At 40.8% G+C, this 26196-nt stretch overlaps 1 protein-coding gene across 2 annotated transcripts in view; it reads left to right on the forward strand.

Moving 5' to 3' along the window:
* LOC118749179 (protein odr-4 homolog) overlaps positions 1-26196 on the forward strand; it is a 72601-nt gene that overhangs the window by 12115 nt on the left and 34290 nt on the right. Inside the window, exon 1 of one of the 2 annotated variants that reach the window (XM_036483953.1) lies at positions 9831-10011. The exons of the other annotated variant lie outside the window; for it this stretch is intronic. Coding sequence (XP_036339846.1) covers positions 9919-10011 — 93 coding nt within the window. The 5' untranslated portion in view covers positions 9831-9918. Of the gene's footprint in view, positions 1-9830; positions 10012-26196 lie in introns of those variants that run through there. 2 annotated transcript variants of the gene reach the window in all.

Raw genomic sequence — 26196 nt, forward strand, 5'->3', positions numbered from 1 at the left:
GGAGGTACCATGCCCCCTTTTCGAATAACGCAAATTTTTCTCCATGAGTGTGGAATTATTTTTGTATACACATCTCGGTGCCAAGCTCCCGTCCTCTGCAATAAACACCTCCAGAGATATGCGGCATAAAAAAATCAATATGCATGGGTGTTGCCACATCACCTTTTCCAATAACTCTCATTTTTCTCCATGGGTATGGTATTAGTTTCACATACATACATACATATGTATTTCCATACCAACCTTGAGTACTTAACCCCAAACATTTGATGGGATATGCAATATGAAACTTTCAGTCAGTATGGGAGGTGCTACGACTCTTTTCCAAAAACCTCGATTTCACACAGTGTTGGAAAACTGTTAATCTGATTAACGATTAAAATGTTAATCGCGTTTGACGATTAAAATGAATTAGTCGTTATCAACTGTACGATTAATGATAACATTTTTTTAATCGTTAATACCTGGCTGCGATTACGTTTAATTAATTTAAAACATTAATCGTTAATCCAATTAAAAATAAAATCTGATTAATTTGTCTAGTTTGTCCGAGTTTGAAACCAAACACCAGTTATAATAAATATTTTGTGTTTTACGCTTATAGAAACAACATAATATAAAAAAATTATAATTATTGTTATTAGTAATACATAAACCGGGAACTTTTACAAACCTAGTTTTTAAAACGTTTGTTGGTATATATCTTAATGAAAATGCACACTAAATTGCTTAGATGGATAAGGAAGCCCGACTTAGCCATACCGGATTAACTTGGTTTGTGTGCACAGGGAAATTCCAGCATAACTTAATTAATCACCAAACTTATTTGATCGAATTAAGAGTTAATGATTAAAAATTAATTTTTTAATCGCGGTTACGATGAACTGTTTAGTCAGATTAAAATTAATCATGATTAACTCTAATCAGATTGAATTAAATCGAATTAACTAACTGATTAAAACATCAATCGATTAATGCCAACTTTGATTTCGCATAGATATCACTATACCAAGTGAACTCCCCCACAAATACTTCCAGAGATATGTATGTAATATGAAAATTCCAATTTGTATGGGAGGGGCCTTGAGTTATCGGACTTACTTTCAGTCTAAGACCATCCTTCCGAAATCCGTAGTAAGTGTACTAAATTTCGTTCTGATCGGAAAGCCGGTTAAGGAAGCAGCCTGTTTTTCAATCCAGGTCATAAACCATCTTTGAGCAAAATTTTATTTTCAAACAGGTGGCAATTCTTAAAAAAGTAGCCTATTTTCCAGTCTAGGTCATAAGCTATCTGTGTGCAAACTTTCATGCAAATCAGTTCAGTCATTTACGCGTATTAATTTAATTATACTTTCCTAATACGTGATAACTCTTAAAATAGTAGCCTATTTTCCAACATAGGTCATAAGCTATCTCTGTGCGAAATGTATTGCAAATCTGTTCAGTCGTTTCCGCGTATTAATTTAATTAAAACTTTTTTAACAGGTGACAACTCCTCCAAAAAATTAGCCTATTTTCCACTGTAGGCCATAAGCTATCTACTTGCAAAATTTCATGCAAATCCGTTCAGACTTTTCCGCGTATTAATTTAATTAAACTTTTTTAGCAGGTGGTAACTCTTAAAAAAGTAGCATATTTTTCAACCTAGCTCATAAGCTATCTGTGTGAAAACTTCCATGCAAATCAGTTCACTCGTTTCCGCGTATTAATTTATTTAAATTTTTTTAACAGGTGGCAACTCCTCCAAAAGATTAGCCTACTTTTTACTGTAGGTCATAAGCTATCTGTTTGCAAAATTTCATGCAAATCCATTCAGTCGCTTCCGCGTATTAATTTAATGAAACTTTTTTAACAGGTGGCAACTCTTAAGAAAATTAGCCTATTTTCCACTGTAGATCATAAGATATCCGTGTGCAAATTTTCATGCAAATCTATTCAGTCGTTCCCGCAAAAAAAAATAGCCTATTAACCAATCTGGCCCATAAGCTATCTGCGTACAAAATTTCATGCAAATCCGTTCAGTCGTTTCTGCGTGATGATTTCCCTAACATCCAAACATACAAACTTTCACATTTATAATATTAGTAAGATAAGATTTATAATATTAGTAAGATTATTGGTTTTTTCTGTTCTGCATTGTTAAATACATATAAGTACATATTGGTAAATCACAGCCTTGCTGTTCTTGGCTAAGTATAGCGCCACACCCTATTTTTGAAGCATCAACTTTAATTATAAATTGTTTGCTAAAATCTGGATATTGTTGTAATGCATGGAAAGCTTCATCACATGTTTCATCCCAAGCGAATTCTACTCTTTTTCTGCTTAATTTGTTTAAAGGTGCTGCCAGAGTTGCAAAACTAGGTATAAACTTTCTGTAATAGTTTGCAAATGCGACAAAACGTCGTACTGCATCTTTGTCTGTAGGTTTAGTATATTTTTTAATTGCAACTAATTTTGAATCGTCTGGCAGCCGACCTTGTGCCGAACATTTGTGCCCTAAAAACGTTACTTCGGGCATAAGAAAATTGCATTTTTTGGGGTTTAGTTTTAAGTTGAAATTTCGACAAGTTTCGAAAACCTTCGCTAAATTTTTAATGTGATGTGATTCGCTTCTGCCTATGACAATAATGTCATCTACGTATAAAAATGCTACGTTAGGTGGAATACTAGAAAAAGCTATACTCATCATTCGTGAGAATGAGTTGGGAGCTATACTTAAACCGAATGGCAATACTTTCCATCGATATGCTCCACGGTCTGTGCTAAAAGAAGTTATATCACGTGAATCCTCATGTAACGGGATTTGGTGAAATCCAGAAAAAAGATCTAAAGTAGAAAAATATTTAGCTCTGCCAAGATTGTCTAAAATATCGTCAACTCGTGCGAGAGGAAATTTATCCGCAATAAGTTTTTTGTTGACTGCGCGGAAATCAACGCACATACGATATGCTTTTTGACCATTAGTAGACTTTTTAGGAACCAAAATTAGAGGACTATTGTAATTGGAATAACTTCCTTCAATTAAATCGTTATCTAGTAATTTATTAACTTGACGAGTTATCTCTTCACGTTGGGAATATGGTAGACGATAATTTTTTACATATACCGGATCAGTGTCAGTCAACCTAAGTTTCTGTTCATAAAAATTGTTTAATGCCATTTTGTCATTGTCAAGAGCGAAAATGTCGGCATATTTGATGCAAAGGTCAAGTAAATTGCTATTAGCTTCTGTGGAGAATTGGTTTTTCAAAAGTTTTTCAGTCTGAATGTTTACATTCTTTACATGTTTCACATCATCTGTGGTATTTATGATTTTGACTATTGGGTTGCTCGTACTAACGATGCATCTTGCCGTGAATACACCGTTATCAATTTCTTGTGAATCCACAAAAAGTGGTTCTGGGGAACTTCCTTAATTAAAAAGACGAAAAACTTCGCATCTGGGTGGAATTACGCAGGTATCGCTTTCGGTTCCGTGAAGAATCGGAATCGCGAGAAGGAAATGCAATTGCTTGCATAGCTGATAACGCATTTATTTACTTTCAAAAAGTCTTTACCCAATATACCGTCTGCAGGGATGTTGAAATCGTCATTAACCACATGTAACGTATGTTTTGTAAAACAGTCCGAAAAAGTCAAATTCGTCGTAATTTTACCTAGAGTTGAAACGGTGTTTGAAGTGACGCCCGTAATGTTAAACGTTAAAAACGTACAAAATTTTTTTGAACCATTAATTCGCAATTCAATAAAATCAGAGTAATTTAGATTTAGACAGTATATGCCTTTTGTTGAAAAAGAAGTATTTAGTTGTCCATTTCTTCCGCCCACAGTGTTCGCTCCTGAGGGGCGTGGGCGTTTAAAGCGCGCACATTAGCATCACTGCGTGAATTTGAACGTCTATTACTGTTATTGTTTCGATTGTTGTTGTTTGATGACCGATTACTATTATTGTTGAAATTGTTACCGTTATGCCTTGAACCGTTATTGCTGTACCTACTGTTATTAGCGTTATTATTTTACCTATTGAAATTTGAGTTGTTTTGTCTGAAATTGTTATTGTTGTACCTATTAAAATTGTGCCCTCCGAAACTACCTCTAAAGCTATTAGGCCTATTTACTCGGGATCGAAACGCTAACACTTGACGCTCTTTCACTTGATTATTTTGTTCGACTATCATTTTTGCCACTACTTCTTTTGAATCACTGAAGGTAGTTGACGATAAAATTGATTTGACCAAATCCGACCGAGTATTAAGTCTACAAACGTTAACTGTTTGCTCGACTGCCATTTCATGGGCCTTCGATTGTGTCATACCTTCAATGATCAAAGAACGCTCTAATGCGTCCGAAAGCCCCTCGACACGCTTAGCAAATTCCGTATAATTGTTACTTGTGACATGTAAAGATGCAATTTTCCCAGCTACAACTTTCGAGTTGTCTGGTTTTATTCTGTTTCTCAACGCATCTTTTATTTGTCTAACAGAGTTAACTTCGGTTGGAATTGCTTCACGTGCTTTGCCTTCGAGCTTCGATTTCAAAAATGATATAAAAGTTGTATTTAAATTTTCGTGTGCAAAATCTTCAATTAAATTAATTTTATCGATAAACGGTTCAAGTGCTAGCGGATCGCCGTTGTAATTTTCCCTAATTATTGAGGCACAAAGCCTAATAAAGGATTTTTTTCTGTTCCGTGGTAGCCATGTCTAGAAATTCTTGAAAACATGTAGAAATATTTGGTGAACTGCTAGCTGTTGACGGCTCGTCGGATACTGTTAGCAGATCTTTAAAGGATGGAAGTGAAGTACTTCTTTTAAGACTAAATTGTACGGAAGCTTCTGACTTGGCGTCACTAAATTCTTCTTCTGACTCAGAGTCAGCTAAGTCTGATTGGCAAATTAGCGATAAGCTATCAGGTGGAATCCTAACGCGACAATTCAGTTTATTAAAGCACTTTGCTAACTGTACCTTGCAACGGGCTAATTTACCCTGCACTTCCTTGTGATCACGGGTATGAGCCGAACTATTGCCAATAACTAGCAGTAAAATATTATTGTAGGCTGTAATGAGCGAATATTTGTATTCGTTTGATTTTTTCGCATTCGAAGATAACGGTATATTTTGTACAATTCGCTTAGTAATTTTATCAAAATCTGCTTTATATGCTTTAAATTGTTTGTCGAATTCGCTCATAACCGGATAATCTCAAAGAAGTGGAGGCCTAAACTTACGCAACAAGCTATCACTCACCATGTTCAAATAAAAATATTTAAAAAAATCGAACTGTTAAAAAATACTTATGTTTTTTTCATTAGGTCATCAACTGAAAATTTGCATGCAAAAATAGGGTTGTTTTCATGCAGTGAGAATATAGGGTTATATTCACATGCAAGGCAAAAGAGCTTAAGTTTTTTTTTTTTTAAATGTTATAATGCATATATCTATGGAAAAGTTTTAATTTTGGTTATATAAAAATGTATTGTCACAAGTACATAGGAATATGGTATAAATGTCGGTTATATTGACAATGTATTTAAATTTCGATTACTTTAGTAAATCGTATTTTGGCAAAAGTAGGAAAAAAAAACTTTGTAATTCAATGAGTCACTCACGTCACTTAGAATCTAACGGTATTTAAATTTACGTCACTTAAATCTAATTATGAAAATGTATGAAAAATGTATATAAAAATGAATTAATTAGTTGTATGAAAAAAAAGTCACTTATAGTCTAATATGAATTTTGAAAAAGAATTATAGTGGTTGAATCACTTACTTCAAATTATTATTGATTGAAAATCTGAATTTCAGAGGTCATTTGAGTTAATGATAGTTTAAAAGTAGAATCGAGCCGCAAATTTAGCTTTAGCTTTTAGTAAATTCGCGTTTTTTTTTAACGAGGCCGCTTAACGTTAGCGTTTTTTTTGTTTTTTTTTTATTTTATGTATGAGCAAAAAAACCCTTTTCAAAATTCATTTCACTAACTAGGTTTTTTTTTCGTTTGAAAACTATCTTAATTTTCCACATAGCAAATATTTTGCTTTATAGTTAAATTGAAGTAACTTTGTTTTGTATGTTTAATTTTTGTTCACAAATAAGAATTCATCAAGAAAAATGTTTCTTTTTATACGTTATTCCCTAGTTCTGAATACACGAGTGGAGCTAATTGTGTAGCGCAAAGAAATGTTTTTAATTTATAGAAATTTTAAATAATGTTTTAAATCACCTTTAATATTTAAAGTTAAATGTGGAGAAAAAAAAATTATATATATATGTATGGTTACTTAGGTCACCCGAACTGTCTGACTCCCTCGCCGCAGTCTGTACAAAAAGTTGCCCAATTAACTTCCCTCGCCGCAGTCTTATTGTTCGGTGTTTCCCGTTTCTCTATTGTTGCTGGTGTTGTGGTAATCTTATCGTGGGTTTGTGCGCATAACGGTTTATGGCGGTGCTGTACCGCTTATCTGGCGTCAGTCGCCGTTATATAAATGTGTATCAGTATGTGGTGCCGCTGCTGCTGTTGTTGGTGGCAGCAGGGCTTTCCGCTGTATCCCACGCAGTTGGTAACGCTGCAGCATGCCGTTTTACGCACCGTTACGTGCGGCGTTATGCGCGTTATTAGGTACTGCTGTCGTTGGTGGTGGCAGGGCTTCCCGTTATGTGCAAAAATGCAGGTGACAAAGAGGCAGCGTGGCGTTTTATGTGGCGCTATACGGGTGACGTTGTACAGCACCCCGTTATTGCCTACCGCAATAAAACTTTGTGCACCGACTTCAGCACCTTGCCGCACCAGAAGCACATCGGACACGCCTGCCGTCCAGGGTGTAAAAAAAACTTCTTCCTCCTGGCCACGCTCACCGTCACGGTCGCCATGTCGCCGCTCCAACGCACACAACTCTTACCCGCTTAGGTGGTGTAGATCCGCGTGCTATATTCTGCACGGGTGCTCCGCTGGCCGCTGCTATGCCGGTACCGTCCAGATGGGTTTTAGCAAGGCATTTGCTAGAGTGCTTCGCAAATTTATTTTTTATTAGCCCCAAAGGCTCCTCGTTGGCCATAAATTATTCTTTATTAAATTGGCTTGAGTTAATTACACCCGCGGTAACTACTTGGCGCTTGAAACGAAATACAATTGTTTACTTTAAAAAATTAATTTACTTTATTCTTCGTCCGAGTTAGTGGAATGGTGGTTCGCGAATGAATGTTCAATCAAATACCAAAAAAAGACGCCTTAGCTCAAGTGAAAGAAAATAACTGTTTTTAGGTTGGCAGTAGTACCAACCAAGGCGTATTTAACAAGGTGGTGTTGGCCGTATATAAGTAAAAAATTACACTAACAAATTATACGCTGATGTCCATACTGTCATTGGTATGAATTACAACAAACACATCATTTTGACGTAATGGCCTCCGCGGCGAAAAACTCAGCTGTCGCCCCAACACCACCTTGTTTAATACACCTTGGTACCAACCTTATGACAGTGCTGAATAGCGCTGCCATATCTGTTGGCTTACCATTACACGTGAATTTAGTACTGACAAGCTGCATGAAACGGTTTTTGCCAATAACTTTTGGATGGTTTGAAAAATCAGTGGTTTGACTTGAAGGTATGTTTATTAAACAAAGAGCAATCAGCTGTTTGTTTCTCGGCATCTTTTACAGCTGACACTCCATCAGGGATGGAACTTTGAATTATAAAATTGTACCGAATTTACGGAATCTTTACCTAAAAGTAGATAGATGTACCTAAAAAGTAAATATGCATTTATATATAAGCTTAGTATCCAGCTCTTAAGAAAAGCAAAAACTCCATATAAAATGACGTACAAGAAATGGCTAAGAAATTTTCTTGAGTCAAATTTTCTTAAGGCAGTACGCAGTTCTTCAGAAATTTAGTACGCTTTCTACTACGGTTTTCTAAAGTTTTTTGTGAAAAAAGAGCACAAGGCAACCCAGGTTTGCAACAGAAATATATGCCCGTTCCATTATTTCTTGAGGAAAGAGTGAGGCAACAGACTGTGCGTTATCAAAAATGTCAAAATTCCTTGGGCACACACGCGAAATAATGGCAATTTTTTCTTGACCGTTTTCTTAAGAGCTGGATACTAAGCTATAAAGAAAAATAGGAGCTAACAATCGATGCCATATCAACTTTTTATTCACATTAAACAAATTTTGGGCTATGAAAAGAATCTCTTGGAGCAGCGCGAGACAAAACTATGTTGTAGAAAAGGTGAATCACTTTCCTGCTAGTTATTCGATCTGACGTTTTAAAAAGAAATATTTTGCATCTATCTGGCGAAATCAACTACAGTTGCGTTACTTTGACCACCCTTCTATATCATTTGTATGCCTCTTCACAAAGGAGGGAAGCTATTACACCAGTTGCCTGCACCAGAAAATGCATTGAAATGTCAGTAAAAATAAGAACTGATTTCCTGAGAAGCTATTTGGCTAACTTCCAAATTTACCTATAATTGTGTGTTTTTACCGAATGTACTTTCAAACTAAATAAAGGTACGATTGTAACAACTTTTCCATCACTGTAGGTAATCAACAGCTGATTTCGTATCGCTAATTGGGCAGCTGACGTGTGTGTGAACACCAAACTCAATACCGAAATCTAAAGCTTAATTCCCTCAGCTAATTGGGCTGTTTGAACATAGTCTTAAGCGATGAACCAATTAGAACAGATCTGACCGGTTGAGAAGCAGCCATTTGTAATAGCAATTGAGAAAAAGGTGTGTGACGTTTTTCTGTTTTGCTCCTTTCTTTATGTTATTTTGTCGGTGGTTTATTTCAGTGATTTTGAGGCGATTTTCAATAATTTATTTGTGCAAATGTAATTAAAATGAAGTGCGCGGTGATTGGGTGCAAATACACGTACAAAATAATACATTAATTAGCACAAACATGTGCTGCAAAATTGGTCGCATTTTTTTCTCTATGCTTCGTCTTCATATTCTTTGTTTACTTTTGAAACAAAATAACATGGCGCCGAAACTAAAAACGTCAGCCAGAAAATTACTTTTTTCTTTTGCTTCATCTTGTCAGATCTTGTGTAGTTGGATCATGGTCTTAAGCAGTAAATTTACAGCCCTATCCTGTTCCCCTCATAAAACTCACCACACTCACCATTGTGAGGTTTCTGACTATTGTTAGGTTATCCCTATGCAGGCGTAAATTCGAAAGCTCAAACGCTCACAATTGTCAGAAAATTTATGATGTACGAATGAGACCCTCACAAGTGAAAAACAGCCGATTTTTATTGAGCAATTGAATAATGTTTTGTTAATTTTCGTTCGCCTGAAGTGTCTGTGTTAATTTTTTTTTTAAACTAAAAGTATATTCATTAATGGCGGAGTTATTGTTTGTTTTTGCGGCAGTTTCGGAAGAGTTAGAGCAGGCATAGGATTTCATTTCTCTACAAACGTTTGCACCAAGTTGTGGTTCGCTAACTGTGTGAAGTACTGGAGCTACTCCTGCTTTATTTATTTTTAAATCCGTTTAGAAAATAAATAAAATCAGTAATTATTAAAAAAATAAACAAATAGCAAAAATATTTACATTTCCTGTTGTTCAGATCCATCTTTTGTATATATTTTATTTACGAAACAGCTGTTAGACAGTAAAAAGCTTTTCACCTCGTGTGGTAATTTTGTTGAGCTTGTTTCTTATGAGGTGTGGGCAAGAATAACTCACAAAATAGACCTCATAATAAATCTCACACATTTTTGCTCACAACTCAGTTGTGAGGTTTTATTAGAATATGGCCGTTAATACGAAAAGCAGAAGCTGGCAACAGTGGATACTACTTCTAAATAAAAGTATCGATACCTGCATGGTATCGTTTCATCCCTAGTTATATTTGTAAATTCCGATCGTAGTTAAAAAAGTTCGACTTAACTCAAATTCAGTATGACGCTTTCTGTTACGTTAAGCAAATCGGATGTATCCTATTTAGAAAAATGCTGTGATTTCGCATTTACTTATGGAATAATTATATGCCAGGTAATTGAGTCGGGTGGTTCAGTTTATTTTTTGTGATACCGCATCTGGAGATGCACGTTAGTGATGGGTAATAGGGAATTTACATGATTCAACTTACACAGGCGATTGGTTGAATGAAAGTAGGCAGCCGACACGGTGCAAGGCACATTAAGGCCCTGTCTTCACAGGAAAACGCTGATGTCGTGATAACTATGTCAAAATATATTTCCAATGGAGACCGCCTATTTCTCATTTGCTGCAATATATGTCAGCGCTTATTGCTTGACATCTATTGCAGGCAATTCGATAGTTTGACAGCCATATTTTCATTTGAAAGAAAGCGTGCTGGTGGTTACATCGATGAAATTTTTATATTAAATCAAAATAAAAGTCTGTTCCTTATTGGATTATTCATGATTACGTTTTAGGAAATTATTCAGCAAGTTTTTTAAAGTTTTAAATGTTTTTAAACACCGAAATTGAGAGAATGTTGTCTGGTGGCGTCATGCGGAAAATGCTTATTTCAAGACATCAAAGTGCCCACACACAAAAACTTGCAATCACATTGCTCGTCAAAATGACAGTTGGTAGGCCATCGGTGTTTGCCTGTGGAGTTCTGCGGTAACACAGGTAGAAGCATGATAAAAACATTACAAGGTAAATTCATTCTCTCAATTCGTCGGCCATGATTTTGGACTGACGTTTGCCAACATTTTAAAATCATATAAAATTGAAAATAAAAAAATTAAATTGTTCACAATTGTTGTTGTTTGAGATTGAAAATGAGAATGTGTGTGTGAGTTTGAGTTTTGATTTTAAAATTATATTGGTGGCAAACGTCAGACTGCCTCTCAATGGTTTTACCTTGTTATGTTTTTATCATGGGTAGAAGCCAAAATGACGTTGCTCTCATGAGAACCAAACCTTTAAACTTCAACTTGTTTTTCTTTTATTTCCTATATTTCGTTACGCTTTGAATGTCGTATCGTTTTTTTTTTTAATGTTCGTTAATAACAAATTTTAATTAACATGTGAATTTGAGTAGTGTTGTGCGGTTTATACATAGTGTATGTGTAAAAATGCAACACCTGAAGCGTTGTTTTTTATGTGGTTTTAAATATGAAGCAGATACCACTAATTGTTTTTAACGTGCCTCAATGTCCTTCGCGTAAAGAGCGTTGCGAAAACAGCTTTGGGGCAGAACTGCAGCGAAATGCCTTGCTGTGCGTTAAACATTTTAAAGCAGCAGATTTCATAAATGCACCGGGAGGTACAGGAAAGGCACTTTTGATACCAAGTGCTGTTCCTATGACCCTTATGCCGGAAAGTCCCTTCTACTCATAAATTAAAAACAAAAAACAACATACAAATCATGATAAAAACATTAGAAGGTAAAACCATTCTCTCAATTCGTCGGCCATGATTTTTTTCTGACGTTTGCAAACATTTTAAAATCATAAAATTGAAAATAAAAAAATGAAATTGTTCACAATTGTTGTTGTTTGAGATTAAAAATGAGAATGTGTGTGTGAGCCTGAGCTCGAATTTTAAAATTATATTGTTGGCAAACGTCAGACTGCCTCTCAATGATTTTACCTTGTAATGTTTTTATCATGATACAAATTAACAAATTTTAACTAAAGAAAAAAAAAATAAAAACAAAACTTCAAATTTACTCAAAAACGTCAACCAGCGAAATGTAATTTTTTATTTTTCCTTACACACGCTCATTTTTATTTTTACTCTCCCGAAAGCTTTGACTTTTGTAGGTTTGATGTCAATTTGGCTTCTACCTGTGTTTATTGTACCATGGATGTCAGTGATTTTGACAGAATCAGGTGTTTTGGTGACGTCATAGTAGAGAAGACAGTAGTAGTGATGTGCTGAGTCAATACTTTTAAGTACCCAATACTGTCGATACTCGGTACAGAAACATTTAGGTTTCGAATAAAAGCGCACATAGGCCAAAAATATGGAAAAAACGCCTAACAAAACCCGAATGTAAGAGCCAATAGAGCTTTTTTACTGATTCAAATGAAAGATGTATATATGTCGGTTCGATGCCATAACACAGAGAAATCCTTACTTGTTTGAAGCATTTTTGTTCCAGCTGAATCGGACGATATCATTTTTGTAGGCCTGGGACAGATTCTGTAACCAGTTAACGACGATTTTCGAATCGGTATCGGTTTTGTCGACGTTTGATATCAAATATTTGTAAGTCAACAAGTGCGATATCGATCCGAAACTTGTCGCTAACTGGCTACAGAATATCACCCCTGAAAGGCTTCTTCATCCGTCAAAGTATTTTTCTTGAACCTTGGATCGACTAAGGTTAAAACTGATAAAGTAATATTTTTCTGTGCCGATAAGTTCAAGTGTTTTAGCCGATATAATATAAATTAGTAAAGAAAGTTTTTTCTAAACCTGAAATGCATATAATGGCGAGGATTTAATGTAAATAATCGGTATTGGATACCGAAAAGGAAGTATAGGGTACCGAAATCTTTTTCAAGTATTGGGTACCGAGTATTGGGGACAATTCAGCACATCACTAGTCGCCCTCATTCTCGCTGCTCTCAGTTGTCAACTCTACGATGACGTCACGCTAAAATTACTCTCACGAATTCTGTTGCAATCGGCGCAATCTTGTATTCTATCATTCTTGGGCAGCCGACCAAGGCGAATACATATAAGGTGATATCGATTCAACAAATACAACAATTACTTGTATTTTGTTTTTGCTTTTAGCGGGCCATTGTCAAATTTCAGCTATTCTTCCCCGAATGAAAAAGGGCGACAGAAAATACAAACACTCACGTTTTCACTCACTAGCTAACGAAATACAAAATTTTGACAATCAATCGCTACTCACAGCTGATGAAACAACATCACCTTATATAAATTCGCCTTGCAGCCGACCAACTTCATTGAAAGCGATTAGTTGAAAGGCCCTTTACACCAGGCTAGCCATGGGTAATAGCGCAATTTTTTTGGCGCGAGCTCGTTACGCCAGCGCCACCTGTGGTGTCAGCGCATTAACTCAGCGCAATAGCGCAATGTTATGAATTGAACACGGCGCCATCTGAGTGTCACCACAGTGCCCATCGTCATAGTGTAGTACACCATACAGTGTGTCATATCTATTATTTCTATAATTTTCGGCGCTGAGCAACGCTTGTACCGCCAACCGAATTTAATTGCTAGGAATGTAGTAAATGCCACGATATTCTCATCATTCTTGAGTAAAAGCTTTAAATTTGCGTTCTCAACGCTCAAAAGCAAAACCAAAGTACGTGTAAATTGTCAAAGAGTTAAGGCGAATTGATTAAGTGCCTCATGTGTTGCTTGGTGTTAATGGCGCTGGCGCTTTCCATATACTGGTGTTGGCACAGCAACTTCGGCTACGGTGTTACGTAATTGCGCTGCGCAGCGCAGTGTTACCCATGCTTACACCAGGCGATTGGTGCATTCGGTAAAAGTGCACTTTAGCGAACGTAGGTCAAAATGGACGCAAAAAGATCGAGAGTGGTATCAATCGACGCGTCTTAACGCCAATAATAAAAATCCGAGAATTACCATTTTAAATTAATTAAAGAGTTATTTGCAAAAAAACACTTGCACTTTCCGCACTACGTTTTGATGCATTTCACGCAAATTAATCGAATAAATGAACTTAATTTAACACGTATTTATTAGTTTTTATACATTTGTGAAGTTTTAAGTGTACACTTTCGCGAAATTCTGTATATAATAGCAATATTCCGATGGTGAAAATCCCCACAACAATTTTGTGTAGTTAATATAAATAACATGGAGGGAAACTAGTGTTGCCACTCTATTAAAAATAAAATGGAACTAAATTGCTGCAGCCACTGTATTAAAAAAGTTTTTGTACGTCCAACACCTTTCTGCGTAGGCGGCCTTCGGCCGCGCTTAGGTATTATAACTCTCACAACGTAGAATTCTCCTTTCTGTGTTGCCAAAGAAAAGGGGCAGAACACCTTTTGCAGAGAACACCTTTCTGCGTAGGCGGCCTTCGGCCGCGCTTAGGGATTATAACCCTCACAACATAGAATTCTCCCTTCTGCGTGCGAAGAAAAGGAACAGAAATCCCCTTTGCACAAAAGTTTGGGTATTTTTAAAGTTGAAATACAAATTGTATTAATAGAGTGGCAGCACTAGTTTTCCTCCATCTTATTTATATTAACTACACAAGATTGTTGTGCGGATTTTCACCATCGGAATATTGCTATTAAATACAGAATTTCGCGAAAGTGTACACTTAAAACATCACAAATGTATAAAAACTAATAAATACGTGTTAAATTAAGTTCATTTATTCCATTCATTTGCGTGAAATTCATCAAAGCATAGTGCGGAAAGTGTAAGTGTTTTTTGCAAATAACTCTTTATTTAATTAAAAATGTTAATTTCCGGTCTCGGATTGTTATTATTGGCGTTAAGACGCGTCGATTGATACCACGCTCGAACTTTTTCCGTCCATTTTGACCTACCTTCGCCAAAGTGCACTACTACCGTTGCATTCAACTAAAAATCGCCTGAAAAATCGCCTCGTGTAAATTTCCTATAACTCAGCACTAGAGTTGTAGCCACGGCGAATTCATATAAGGTTGCAAAGACTGTGTTTATACACGGAAACTTTTGTCGACGCGATTTTACACATTACCTTTTGGGGGAAAATTTTAGTTTGGCATCCCCCGCGTACAAAAAAAAGGTGTGTATGGGGGGGGCGGGTTATAGGGGAAGTTCACCTGATTGCAAATATATATACATTTAGCCGAAGGAGGCTTATAGTTTTTAAGTTATTTGTTGTTAAAGTTTGTAAATTGAACTAACCTCTCGGCGCTATTTCACACAATAAACACTATATTTATGTACACACTTCGGCAAAATAGTTGCATTAAAACCCCGCACAATGAAATGTAAACATATTTTTTACATTTATGATGCATTTTTAGTAAATTAAGTAAGTTTTTATAATTATCACGCACTTATATATGTATACGCACATTGTGAATACAGAACTGTTGATTCAACCATGGTTTCACACTGACATTAGAAGGGTATGGGGTTAAACACCCCCAATATAAAAAAAAAAAAGACAAGCGCCGCAGGCCAAAATTTTTAATAAAAAATCGCGCGGCTTTTGATTACAAATTTTCATTATTTATCGAAGTATTGATTTTTATGGAAAAAGCGCTGCAGGCGAAAATTTTTAATAAAAAAGCGCGAGACCCTATTAAGCTGGCCTTTCAGGGTACTATTTTATATATATATAAGGAAAATTTGAAAGTTGGGAGGGGGCGCTCGAACACCCCCCGCCCCTACCTGGCTACGCCCATGGCTGCATGAATTCATTCAAACTTCTAGCCAAACAGAGTACAGTAGATTTGAATTCTTTACTTCACATACAAAACACTCAGCGTTTGGAATTTTGTAAGTTATGAATATACATTTTGGGTTATATTTTCTGCCTTCAAATGGAAGAATGTTAATGAATGAATGGAAAACATTCAAATCATTCAAACTCATTTCGGTAAAAGTTTTTTTCTACAAACAAGTATTTTCGTATGTAATAGCCCAGTGGGAATTAGGAGCACGTAATAATACCTTATTAGCAACTTACTCTTCACCTGGCAGTCATTACCATTTCCCTGCCGAACGTGCCTTACTTTTACAAAGGAATGGCCGCCTTATGTAAGTAGGAATTTAGAATGTACATTTGGTATCAGACATACTTCTGAGACGCTTTACAAAGTAAGTTACGTGTAATGCAGAGAAGTCGCTCGGAGTAGTTCGGCGCTTGGAGATAACTTCGGCTGCACGTTACTTTGCAACTGACAACGTAATGTGTCGTTGGAGGTGTTCATTTTGTGCTTTACTAATAGATGACATTGGCCATGATGACAATTTTGGTACTAAAAACTGAAAGAAAACATGGCTTACCTCGTAAGGTGCTTACCTATTTTCCCAGTGGGAGGAGCACAGCAATACATACATACATACATTGTATGTATGTACATATGCGCATAGAAAAAATATTTTTGGATATTCATACAAAAAATTGTCATTTATTTCAATTCAATTTATTTTCACTTTGTTTGAATATTGTGATGTCGACACAAATATCAGAACAGCTATTCACTCAAATTCAAAAAAATTTGAAGCCAAAATAATTCATTGGTTTTGTGTATGAATAATTCAAAAGCCGTTTTGAATGCATTCATGCAGCCCTCTAGTACGTATTGTACACTTATACTCCCTAATTATGGGCACTTATTTGTGGCGTATTTTTTTTAACGTATGGTAGCATACATTTTGTGTTACTGTCAGCCATTGTTATTTCTGCTTGTTTGTGAAATGTGCAAACGTTTGTGAAGACATTAGTTGCGTTTTTTTACTCATTTCCAGTAAAATCCAGTAAAAGTTTTTACGAATTTTCATGTTTTGGCGTTTTCGTACACAAAAACTTGCAAAGTAGGGGAAATTGAGAGAGCGAAAAATGACAGCTGAAGTTGCAAGTTTTTACTGGATTTTACTGGATAAATTTTTACTTGTAAGAATTTGCCAGTACGAAAAACAGCTGATCGCATGTTGCTGGATGAAATTTAAACTAATAAGGAAACTGTTTGTGGATTTTTATTGTGGAAATTTTCAAAACAAACATATTTAAATATAAAATATATCGTTTTATTGGGAATATGCTGCGAATAAACAACCAATTTATCAGCTGTTCATGAAACTTGCAAATTATTACTGGAAAAGCGTTCGCGTACTTTTTTGCAAATTTTTTCTATGAGAGCGAATTCTTAGAAATAAAGTTACTGGAGAGTTACTGGCAAGTTACTGGATAATTTGTAAAAAAACACAACTATTTATAAACGCGTTTTACTTAATTAATTAAGAATTGTATATTAAAGTGGAAATCTCAGGCCGGGGTTTTAATGTAACTATTTTGCCGAAGTGTGTACATAAATATACACCCCTATGCTGTAATCCGTCGTAGATTCGATTTTGCTACGAATCTTAAAATTGGTATGCTGTAATCCGCGTTGCCTTATCGTAATTTCGAAATTCGGAGACCATCTTCGAAATTCGTAACGTTGGTATGCCTGAATCCGACGTAGCTGTAATTTGTATGTATTTGTCGGAAATTTTCTACGAAGAGCAACTGGTGTCGGAGCGAAGCGAATTCTTTTAAAATATCAATAAAATCAAGTGTGGAAACGCAAAAATATATATTTAAGTTGAAGTGTGAATAAAAACCAATGTATTATTAAATGTTTACAAAATTATCATGTCGACAATCACAACAAATCGCTCGCAATACGAAAAACTGGTGGAAAGCATGAGCGAAAGGCCGGACATTGCCCGAGGCTTTGTAATAGTTAAAGAGGATGTGGTGGAATTTTGGGAAAGTGTTGCAAGATTTAAAGCAACACAATATTTAGTTGAATGGAGGGAACATATATTTATCATTTAAGGTAAATGGATCAGAACTGTCTCGTAGCAATCTCCTTTGTATATTAATGCAACAGTTGACTGCAGCATGTTCTTCCTCCCGAGACAAAAGTGCACCGGCCACTGCATCCATTCTATTTTACTTAATTAAGGAAAAGCTTTTTCAAATACGATTAAACAATTTTTTTTAATGTCACTGTTCACTTGCGATTATATTTATTTTGATTTGTTTCTGTCAAAGCAGCTGATTAAGAACTTCGAATTTCACTATTTTAGTTGGTAACGCCGTTGATAGTTACGATCGGATTACAGCATACCAATTTTCGAATTTTCGGAACGGAGCTACGAATTCGTAACTACGAACTTTCGGATTACAGCATAGGGGTGATAGTGTTTATTGTGTGAAGTAGCGCGGAGAGGTTAGTTCAATTTACAAACTTTAACAACAAATAACTTAAAAACTATAAGCCTGCTGCGGCTAAAAGTATATATATTTGCAATCAGGAGAACTCCCTCTACCGTTCCATAGCTACCTTAATGCGGAACTCCGGGGATGCCAAACTAAATTGCAGCCAATTTTTGGCAAAATGTAATCAAACGTATTAATTGGCATTGTATATTCGAAAAATGTCTGGCCGTCTTGCCGTAACACATAATACAAACGGCGAAATTCTCCAAAAGTTGTCCTATACAAATTATTTCATGAATTGCTGTTTGTTCTTTATTTTCTTTTGATTTTTGTGTTTTATTTGGAAACAAATCTTCATATCATTCGTCTTCCACTATGTGCACTCGCCAGCTTTCCCGCAAAGCAAGCAATTCCTTGTTGTTGTTGTAGCAGCATACAAATTCCCCAAATACTTTTTGGGGAGTGTTGCTGGAGTGACAGTCCTTGGCCAGATATAAATCTGGGTCGTTCCGGTTACGTAGACCCGACTGTCGTGGGCAATTCCTCTTCGGCTTCGCCTTCATCTTCGTTTTTGTTGTTGTTGTAGCGGCTACTAAGCTCCGTTCGGGGCGGTTCATCCGGTTCGGCCACGTCTGTGGCTCCCTGCGAGGAACTACTTGCAGAGCATTATGTTATGCTCCTTTACTGGGAGCATCTGGGCCTCGTCGCGAACGTGGTGTTGAGGCGTCATCAGGAGGCATCCTGTCGCAGTTCGTAATGCCGTGTTTTTGCAGGTCTGCAGCTTCATCGTACTGCTAGTCTCCGGCGACCATACGGGCGCTGCGTAGTTCAGAACCGGCCGGCCAATTGCCTTGTATGTTGCCAACAACGTTTCTTTATCTTTGCCCCAAGTGCTGCCGGCCAGCGACTTGAGGACATTGTTGCGGCTCTGTACTTTGTTGACAATTGCGGTTGTGTGCGCCGAGAAGGAGAGCAGACTGTCGAAGGTAACTCCGAGGATTTTCGGGTTATTCACCGTCGGTATTGTTACGTCATCGACGTGAATACCCAGTGGCAGTCTGACCTCCTTCGTCCAGGTTGTGAAAAGGGTTGCCGAGGATTTACCTGGGGATAGGGCAAGGCTCCTTGCAGTGAATAAGCGAGAAAGCTCGGAGAGGTAACCGTTTACTTTTGAGCACAAGTCATGAATTCCATTCCCAGACGCCATGATCGAACAATCGTCAGCATACGAGACTATACTAACACCCTCTGGTGGCTGAGGAAGCTTTGATATGTAATAATTAAACAGTAGCGGGGACAGGACACCACCCTGTGGTACACCCTGTTTAATTTTACGTGGCTTGCTGGTTTTGTCTCTGAAGATTACAACAGTGTCGACCACTCAGGTAATTCGCCGACCACCGTTTGAGTTCCTGTGGGAGTGAGGAGGCCTCTATATCTTCTAGTAGCGTTGAATGACTGACAGTGTCGAACGCCTTGGACAGGTCCAACGCTACTAGAATAGTTCTCTCACAGGGGCGGTTTCGGTTTAGGCCACGAGTTATCTGAGTGGTTATGGCGTTAAGTGCTCTTGTTGTACTATGCACTTTACGGAACCCATGTTGATACTTCGCTGGGGTCAGGTGGTTCGTGAAGTACGGGAGCAGCAGTGCCTCGAGTGTCTTCGCTACCGGGGAAAGGAGAGAAAGAAAGGCCCAAAATTTTTAGCATCAACATGCATATTCCGTCGGGTCCAATGGCTTTGGAGGCTTTCGCCTTCCCGGTGGCTACCCTCGCGCATCTCTCCGAGTCGAACGAAGCGTGGTCACCAAAGTCTATCTCGACTGTCTTCGCGCTTCGTCGGGTGGGAAAACGACCTCACGGTTGACCAAAGCTTGCTCACACCAGAGGCGAAGTTGCAGGTCTTCAGATGCTCTTCCCATTTCTTCCGCTTATGTACGTTCACAAGTTGCCGAATCTCCGAATTGGGATCCCTAATACGGGGATTTCCGGGATCGCCTGACGAAGGTTGTCGCGCTCATCAGCTAGAACAGCCGCTTCGGCAGGAAAATTCGGTCGTGGATTCTGCTGGGATGAAGCGAGCTGCAGCAGCGTTGACAACCCTGCGGAACTTACGTTCACCTACATGAACGTCGGTTGGTATGCGTAGTGCAGTGAAGGCGCCCTCAGTAACATCCGTGAAGCCTTTCCAGTCAGCTTTGGAAAAGTTGACATAAGTCCGATGATCCACGGAAGCAAAGTCGGCAGGTTTATCAATCGAGATTACTATGGACAGATGGTCTGATGCTAGAGTCAGCATAGGTTGTTGTTGTTGTTGTAGCGGCTACAACAACCCCGCCCAGGACGGTTGGTATCTCAGTCGTTGTCGTCAAGTTCCACTAATGGCAACCCTAGGAAGCGTGCAGCTTCTGTGTGGTTGGTCCACAGGGACAAGGCCGTTAGGGTTGTCGGGTTTTCCGGGCATGCGAAGAGATGTTTCGAGTCATGTGGGGTCTCTCCGCATGCCGGACACTCATTCGGCACATCCTCATTCAATCTACTCAGGTAGGAGTTTAACCTGCTGCAGTAGTCGGAGCGAAGTTGTGATAGTGTTGTGCGAGTCTTGCGAGGCAGATGAAGCTCCGTCTCGTCTGTGTCCGGGTGTGGTATGCCTAGAACGGCATTCAGAGGTCTAGAGTATACATAGCTCGAGACTGACTCCCTGTGAATGCCGTTCAGGGCCTGTCGGTAAACTGTCGAGTCCAGAGGTTGCTTGATGAACCTCTAGACCTCGTCCGTCATTTCATATAGATGCCTCCTGACGTGCCTAGGCGAGGGCTCCTCTGCAAGCAGCTGTCTGTTTGGGTGGCCACTTCTGTGGCTCCCGATCAGGAACTGCCTGCAGAGCATTATATTGTGCTCCTTTACGGGGAGCATTTGCGCCTCGCCGTGAAGATGGTGTTCGGGCGACATCAGGAGGCATCCTGTCGCTGTCCTGAGTGCGGTGTTCTGTGCAGTCTGTAGCTTCGTCCACTGCGTCCTACTAGTCCCCGGCGACCACACTGGCGCTGCGTAGTTCAAAACCGGCCGGCCTATTGCCTTGTATGTTGCCAACAACGTTTCTTTGTCTTTGCCCCAAGTACTGCCGGCTAGCGACTTGAGGACCTTGTTGCGGCTCTGTACTTTATTGACAATAGCGGTTGTGTGCGCAGAGAAGGAGAGCAGGCTGTCGAATGCTACTCCGAGTATTTTGGGGTTATTCACCGTCGGAATTGGTGTGTCATCGACGTGAATCCCCAGCGGTAGCCTGACCTCCTTCGTCCAGGTTGTGAACAGGGTCGCGGAGGATTTCGTAGGGGAGAGGGCTAGACACTTTGCAGTGAAGAAGCGAGAAAGTTCGGAGAGATGCCCGTTTACTTTCGAACACAGGTCATCAATTCCATTCCCAGTCGCCATGATCGAGCAATCGTTGGCATAAGAGACAATCGAGACTCCCTCTGGTGGTTGAGGGAGCTTTGAAATGTAAAAGTTAAACAGTAGCGGGGAAAGGACACCACCCTGTGGAACCCCCTGTTTTATTTTTCTCTGTTTGCTCGTTTTGTCTCTAAACATTACCGACGAATGTCGACCACTCAGATAATTTGCCGACCACCGTTTGAGCCTCTGTGGGAGAGAGGAGGCCCCTATATCTTCTAGTAGCGTGGAATGAGAGACGGTGTCAAACGCCTTTGACAAGTCCAACGCTACTTGAATCGTTCTCTCACAGGGACGGTTTCGGCTAAGGCCACGAGTTATCTGAGTGTTTATGGCGTTAAGTGCTGTTGTTGTACTGTGCACTTCACGGAAACCATGCTGATGCTTAGCTGGGGTCAAGCGGTTTGTGAAGTACGGGAGTAGCAAGGCCTCGAGTGTCTTCGCTACCGGGGAAAGGAGTGTTATCGGACGATAAGAATCTCCTTTGTTGGCAGGTTTCCCCGGTTTGAGCAGTTGGACCACTCTCCCCACCTTCCAGATGTCTGGGATGATGAGAGTGGCCGTAGACAAGTTGAGGACCTCCGTTAGGTACGCTACCCCCGCAGGACCCAAATTTTTCAGCATCAGCATGCATATTCCGTCGGGACCCATGGCTTTGGAGGCTTTCGCCTTCCCAATGGCCACCTGAACTTCACCGCAAGTAAAAGCAAGGGGGGCACAGGTTGTTGGCAGTTTGTGCAGCCTTCTGGTCACTCGAAGCTTGGCTTTGTCCCCCGGAGGATGCAGTATGAACTGCCGGCTAAAATAGCTCGCGCATCGCTCCGGGTCCGACGAAGCATGGTCGCCGAAGGAAATTTCGACTCTGTCGTGCTTCGTCGGATTTGACAGCGACCTCACGGTTGACCAAAGCTTGCTCACACCAGTTGAAGTTACAGGTCTTCAGATGCTCCTCCCACTTCTTCCGCTTATGTACGTTTACTAGTTGCCGAATCTCCGCGTTGAGATCCCTGATACGGGGATCTCCGGTATCGGCCTGACGAAGGCTATCACGCTCATCGGCTAGAACAGCCGCTTCGGCAGTGAAGTTTGGACGTGGGTCCGTTATACATCCTGCCGGTATGAAGCGAGCTGCAGCAGCAGTGACAGCCCTGCGGAACTTACGTTCACCGAGATGGACGTCGGTTGGTGTGGGGAGCGCTGTGAAGATGATTTCGGTAAACTCCGCGTAACCTTTCCAATCAGCTTTAGAAAAGTTGATATAGGTCCGGTGTTTGGCGGAGGCAAAGTCGGTTGATTCATCTATTGAGATGACTATGGGTAGGTGGTCCGATGCTAAAGTCAGCATAGGTCGCCATGTTATGCTGTTTATCAGACCAGCGCTGACTATGGTGATGTCTGGCGAGCTACTGCAGTTACCCATAATCCTGGTGGGTGCGTCGTCGTTCATTGTGTAGAATGTCGAATCGTCTATCTGCTCAGCCAAGTCTGTTCCCCTACGATCGTTTGACAGGCTTGAGTGCCAAAGATCGTGGTGCGCATTAAAGTCACCTACCATACGGTTTTCACCTCTGAGGAGCGCACCTATATCAGGGTGACATCCTGCCGGGCAGCAGGTGACAGGGGGTATGTATATGTTAAATATTTCGAGTTAAATATTGCTGTGCAACTTCGTCTCTTGGACCGCAGCTATCAATATACCATGCCGACACATGAAGACGGTTATCTCCTCAATCTTGCTCTGTAGCCCGTTACAGTTAAATTGAAGGAGCTTCATGTTGTTTGGGAGACGCGTCGTGATGTGGGGTGTAAGTGATGTGTGTGTTCTTACCGCCGTTGGCTGTGTGCACTGTTGTGATGGTTGCCGCCCTGTGGTGGTGGCGAGAGGCGTCGCAATTGGGGTCTGCGACCGAGCAGCGCAATACGGGCCCTCGAAGTTCCCAGTCCAATCTCGCGTGGTACGCAGATCTGAGCATGCCCTAAAGTGGCACCAGCTAAGGCAGGTGTTGCACTTGACTGATGTCACATTACGGAATATCCTGGTCTGACATACCGTGCAGATTGTAGGGGGAACCAGGAGTTGTTGGCGGCGGCGTGTGGGTGGTGGTGCGGTTGTGAGTGTTATGTGGTCTGTCGTGGCTGTGGTATGGTCTGTGGTGTTATTATGTTGTTGTGTTGTGGTGACTGTGTGAGGCTGCTCGGGTGGACTGAGGTTAGCCGTGGAAGCTGCTCTGTTTGAGCAACAGGGGGCCACGTACGACGTGGTCCACTGTCGATGTGTCCGTAGTCCCGGGCAGACTCTGAGGTGACTCCACCCCTCGCAGGCATTACACTTGACTGAGGTGGAGTTGTGGTGTAGTCGTCTCCGGCATACACAGCAGGTGTAGGTTTCTGGCCCTGGGTTTGACTCGATGCCAGCCCTGAGTAGAAGAATACGTAGTGAATGTAGCCCTATGGACGAACAACTTCTGAGATACTTCGCCGACCTAAACGGGGTTAGATCGCCGAAACAACAGCCCAACAGCCGGCTGTCGTGGGAATGAGTCAGCATAGGCCGCCACGATACGATGTTTATCAGACCAGCGCTGACAATTGTTAGATCTGGCGAGCTGCAGTAGCTGCCCATAATCCTGGTGTGTGCGTCGTCGTTCATTGTGCAGAATTTCGAATCATCTATCTGCTCAGCCAGATGTATTCCCCTACGATCATTTGACAGGCTTGAGCGCCAGAGATCGTGGTGCGCGTTAAAGTCACCTACTACCATACGGTTTTCACCTCTGAGTAGCGCACCTATTTCAGGGTGATATCCTGCCGGGCAGTGTCAGGGGGTATGTATACGTTAAATATTTCGAGCTCAACATCGCCTGACCGGATAGCAATACCCTGACATTATAGGATGGTATCCCCGCGGTCGATGTCTGCTTCAATGAGGCGATACTGCACGGTGTGGTGCGGGATGAACGCTAAACCTCCACCATTATCTCGCTCGCGATCTCGACGGTGTACTTTGTATCCGGCGCAATTCAACAGGGTTAAATTGCCGTAAATTCGTATCTTGGACCGCAGCTATTAATATTCCATGCCTTCCCATAAAGACAGTTATCTCCTCGATCTAGATCTGGAGTCCGTTACAGTTAAATTATAGCACCTTTGTGTGCCTTGAGAGACCGATTGTGATGTGTGCTGTTAAAGAAGTTGTGTTGTCTGCAGGCCTCCTGCTGTACGTGCTGCAAAAGGGGGTGCTGCCTTGTGGAGGTGGTTGGCGGCGTCGCGGGGGAGGGATAGCGACGGGGCAGCACAGCAGGGACCCACATAGTCACTCGTTCAATCTCGTGTGTTGCGAAGTCCTGAGCACGCCCTAAAGTGGCACAAGCCGAGGCAAGAGCTTCACTTAACTGATGTCACGTTACGGTACATTCTGGACTCGTAAACAGAGCAGATTGTCGGAGGGACTAGTTGTTGTTGTTGTTGTAACGGCACTACTAAGCCCCGCCTGTTTCGGGTCAACTTTTAATCATTATCGTCAAGCTCAACTAACGGTAGGCCCAGGAAACGAGCTGTTTCGATGGGGTCGGACCAAAGGGAGTGAGGTGTTAGTTGAGTCGGATTGAGCTGGCATGTGAAGAGGTGGTTGGTGTCGTGGGGGGAGTCTCCACATGCCGGGCACTCATTTGGGATGTTTGGGTCGAGTCTGGACAGGTAGCTGTTTAGGCGGCTACAATATCCAGACCGTAACTGAGCCAGGGTAACGCGGGTCTCTCTAGGTAACTGAAGCTCCGTCTCTTCCACAGGTGGTGATTGGGCTCCGATAACGACATTCCTAGGCCGGGAGTCGAGGAAGGTGGAGACAGACTCCCTATGAATGTCGTTAATCGCTCGTCTGTACGTCATTGGGTCCAGTGGTTGGTCTGTGTAGGTCTGGACTGCGTCCTTGTACATGAATAGGTGCCCCCTGACGTGCCTGGGCGGAGGCTCCTCCTCCAGCAGTGGTCTGTTGGGGTGTTCACTTCTGTGACACCCCACAAGAAACTGCTTACAGAGCATCTTGTTGTGTTCCCTTACGGGGAGCACTTGGGCCTCACTGTGTAGGTGATGCTCAGGCGTCATCAGAAGGCACCCAGTCGCTGTCCGGAGTGCGGCGTTCTGACAAGTCTGTAGCTTCGTCCACTGCGTCCAACTAGTCCCCGGCGTCCAAACTGGCGCAACATAATTTAGAACCGGCCGGCCAATTGCCTTGTATGTTGCCAACAACGTTTCTTTGTCTTTGCCCCAAGTGCTGCCGGCGAGCGACTTGAGGACCTTGTTGCGGCTCTGTACTTTGTTGACAACTGCGGTTGTGTGCGCGGAGAAAGAGAGCAGGCTATCAAAGGTAACCCCTAAAATTTTCGGGTTGTTCACCGTCGGTATTGGTGTGCCGTCGACGTGAATGCCTAATTCAAGCCTGACCTCCTTCGTTCAGGTGGTGAAGAGGGTCGCCGTTGATTTCGTTGGGGAGAGGGTTAGGCTCCTTGCAGTGAAGAAGCGAGAAAGGCTGGAGAGATAGCCGTTTACTTTTGAGCAGAGGTCATCAATTCCATTCCCAGACGCCAAAATCGAACAGTCATCAGCGTAGGAGATCAGGGAAACTCCTTCAGGTGGCTGGGGGAGTTTCGAGATATAGAAGTTAAAAAGTAAGGGGGAGAGAACACCACCTTGTGGAACCCCTTGTTTTATTCTTCTAGGTTTCGAGGTTTGATCTCTGAAGATTACTGATGATTGCCGACCACTCATATAATTCGCCGACCATCGCTTCAGTCCCTGTGGTCTTCTAGCAGCGTGGAATGGCAGACGGTGTCAAACGCCTTTGACAAGTCCAGCGCTAC

The sequence above is a fragment of the Rhagoletis pomonella genome, unplaced genomic scaffold (assembly GCF_013731165.1).
Source record: "Rhagoletis pomonella isolate Grant_MI unplaced genomic scaffold, Rhpom_1.0 Rhpom_scaffold_00014, whole genome shotgun sequence".
Lineage (NCBI taxonomy): Eukaryota > Metazoa > Arthropoda > Insecta > Diptera > Tephritidae > Rhagoletis > Rhagoletis pomonella.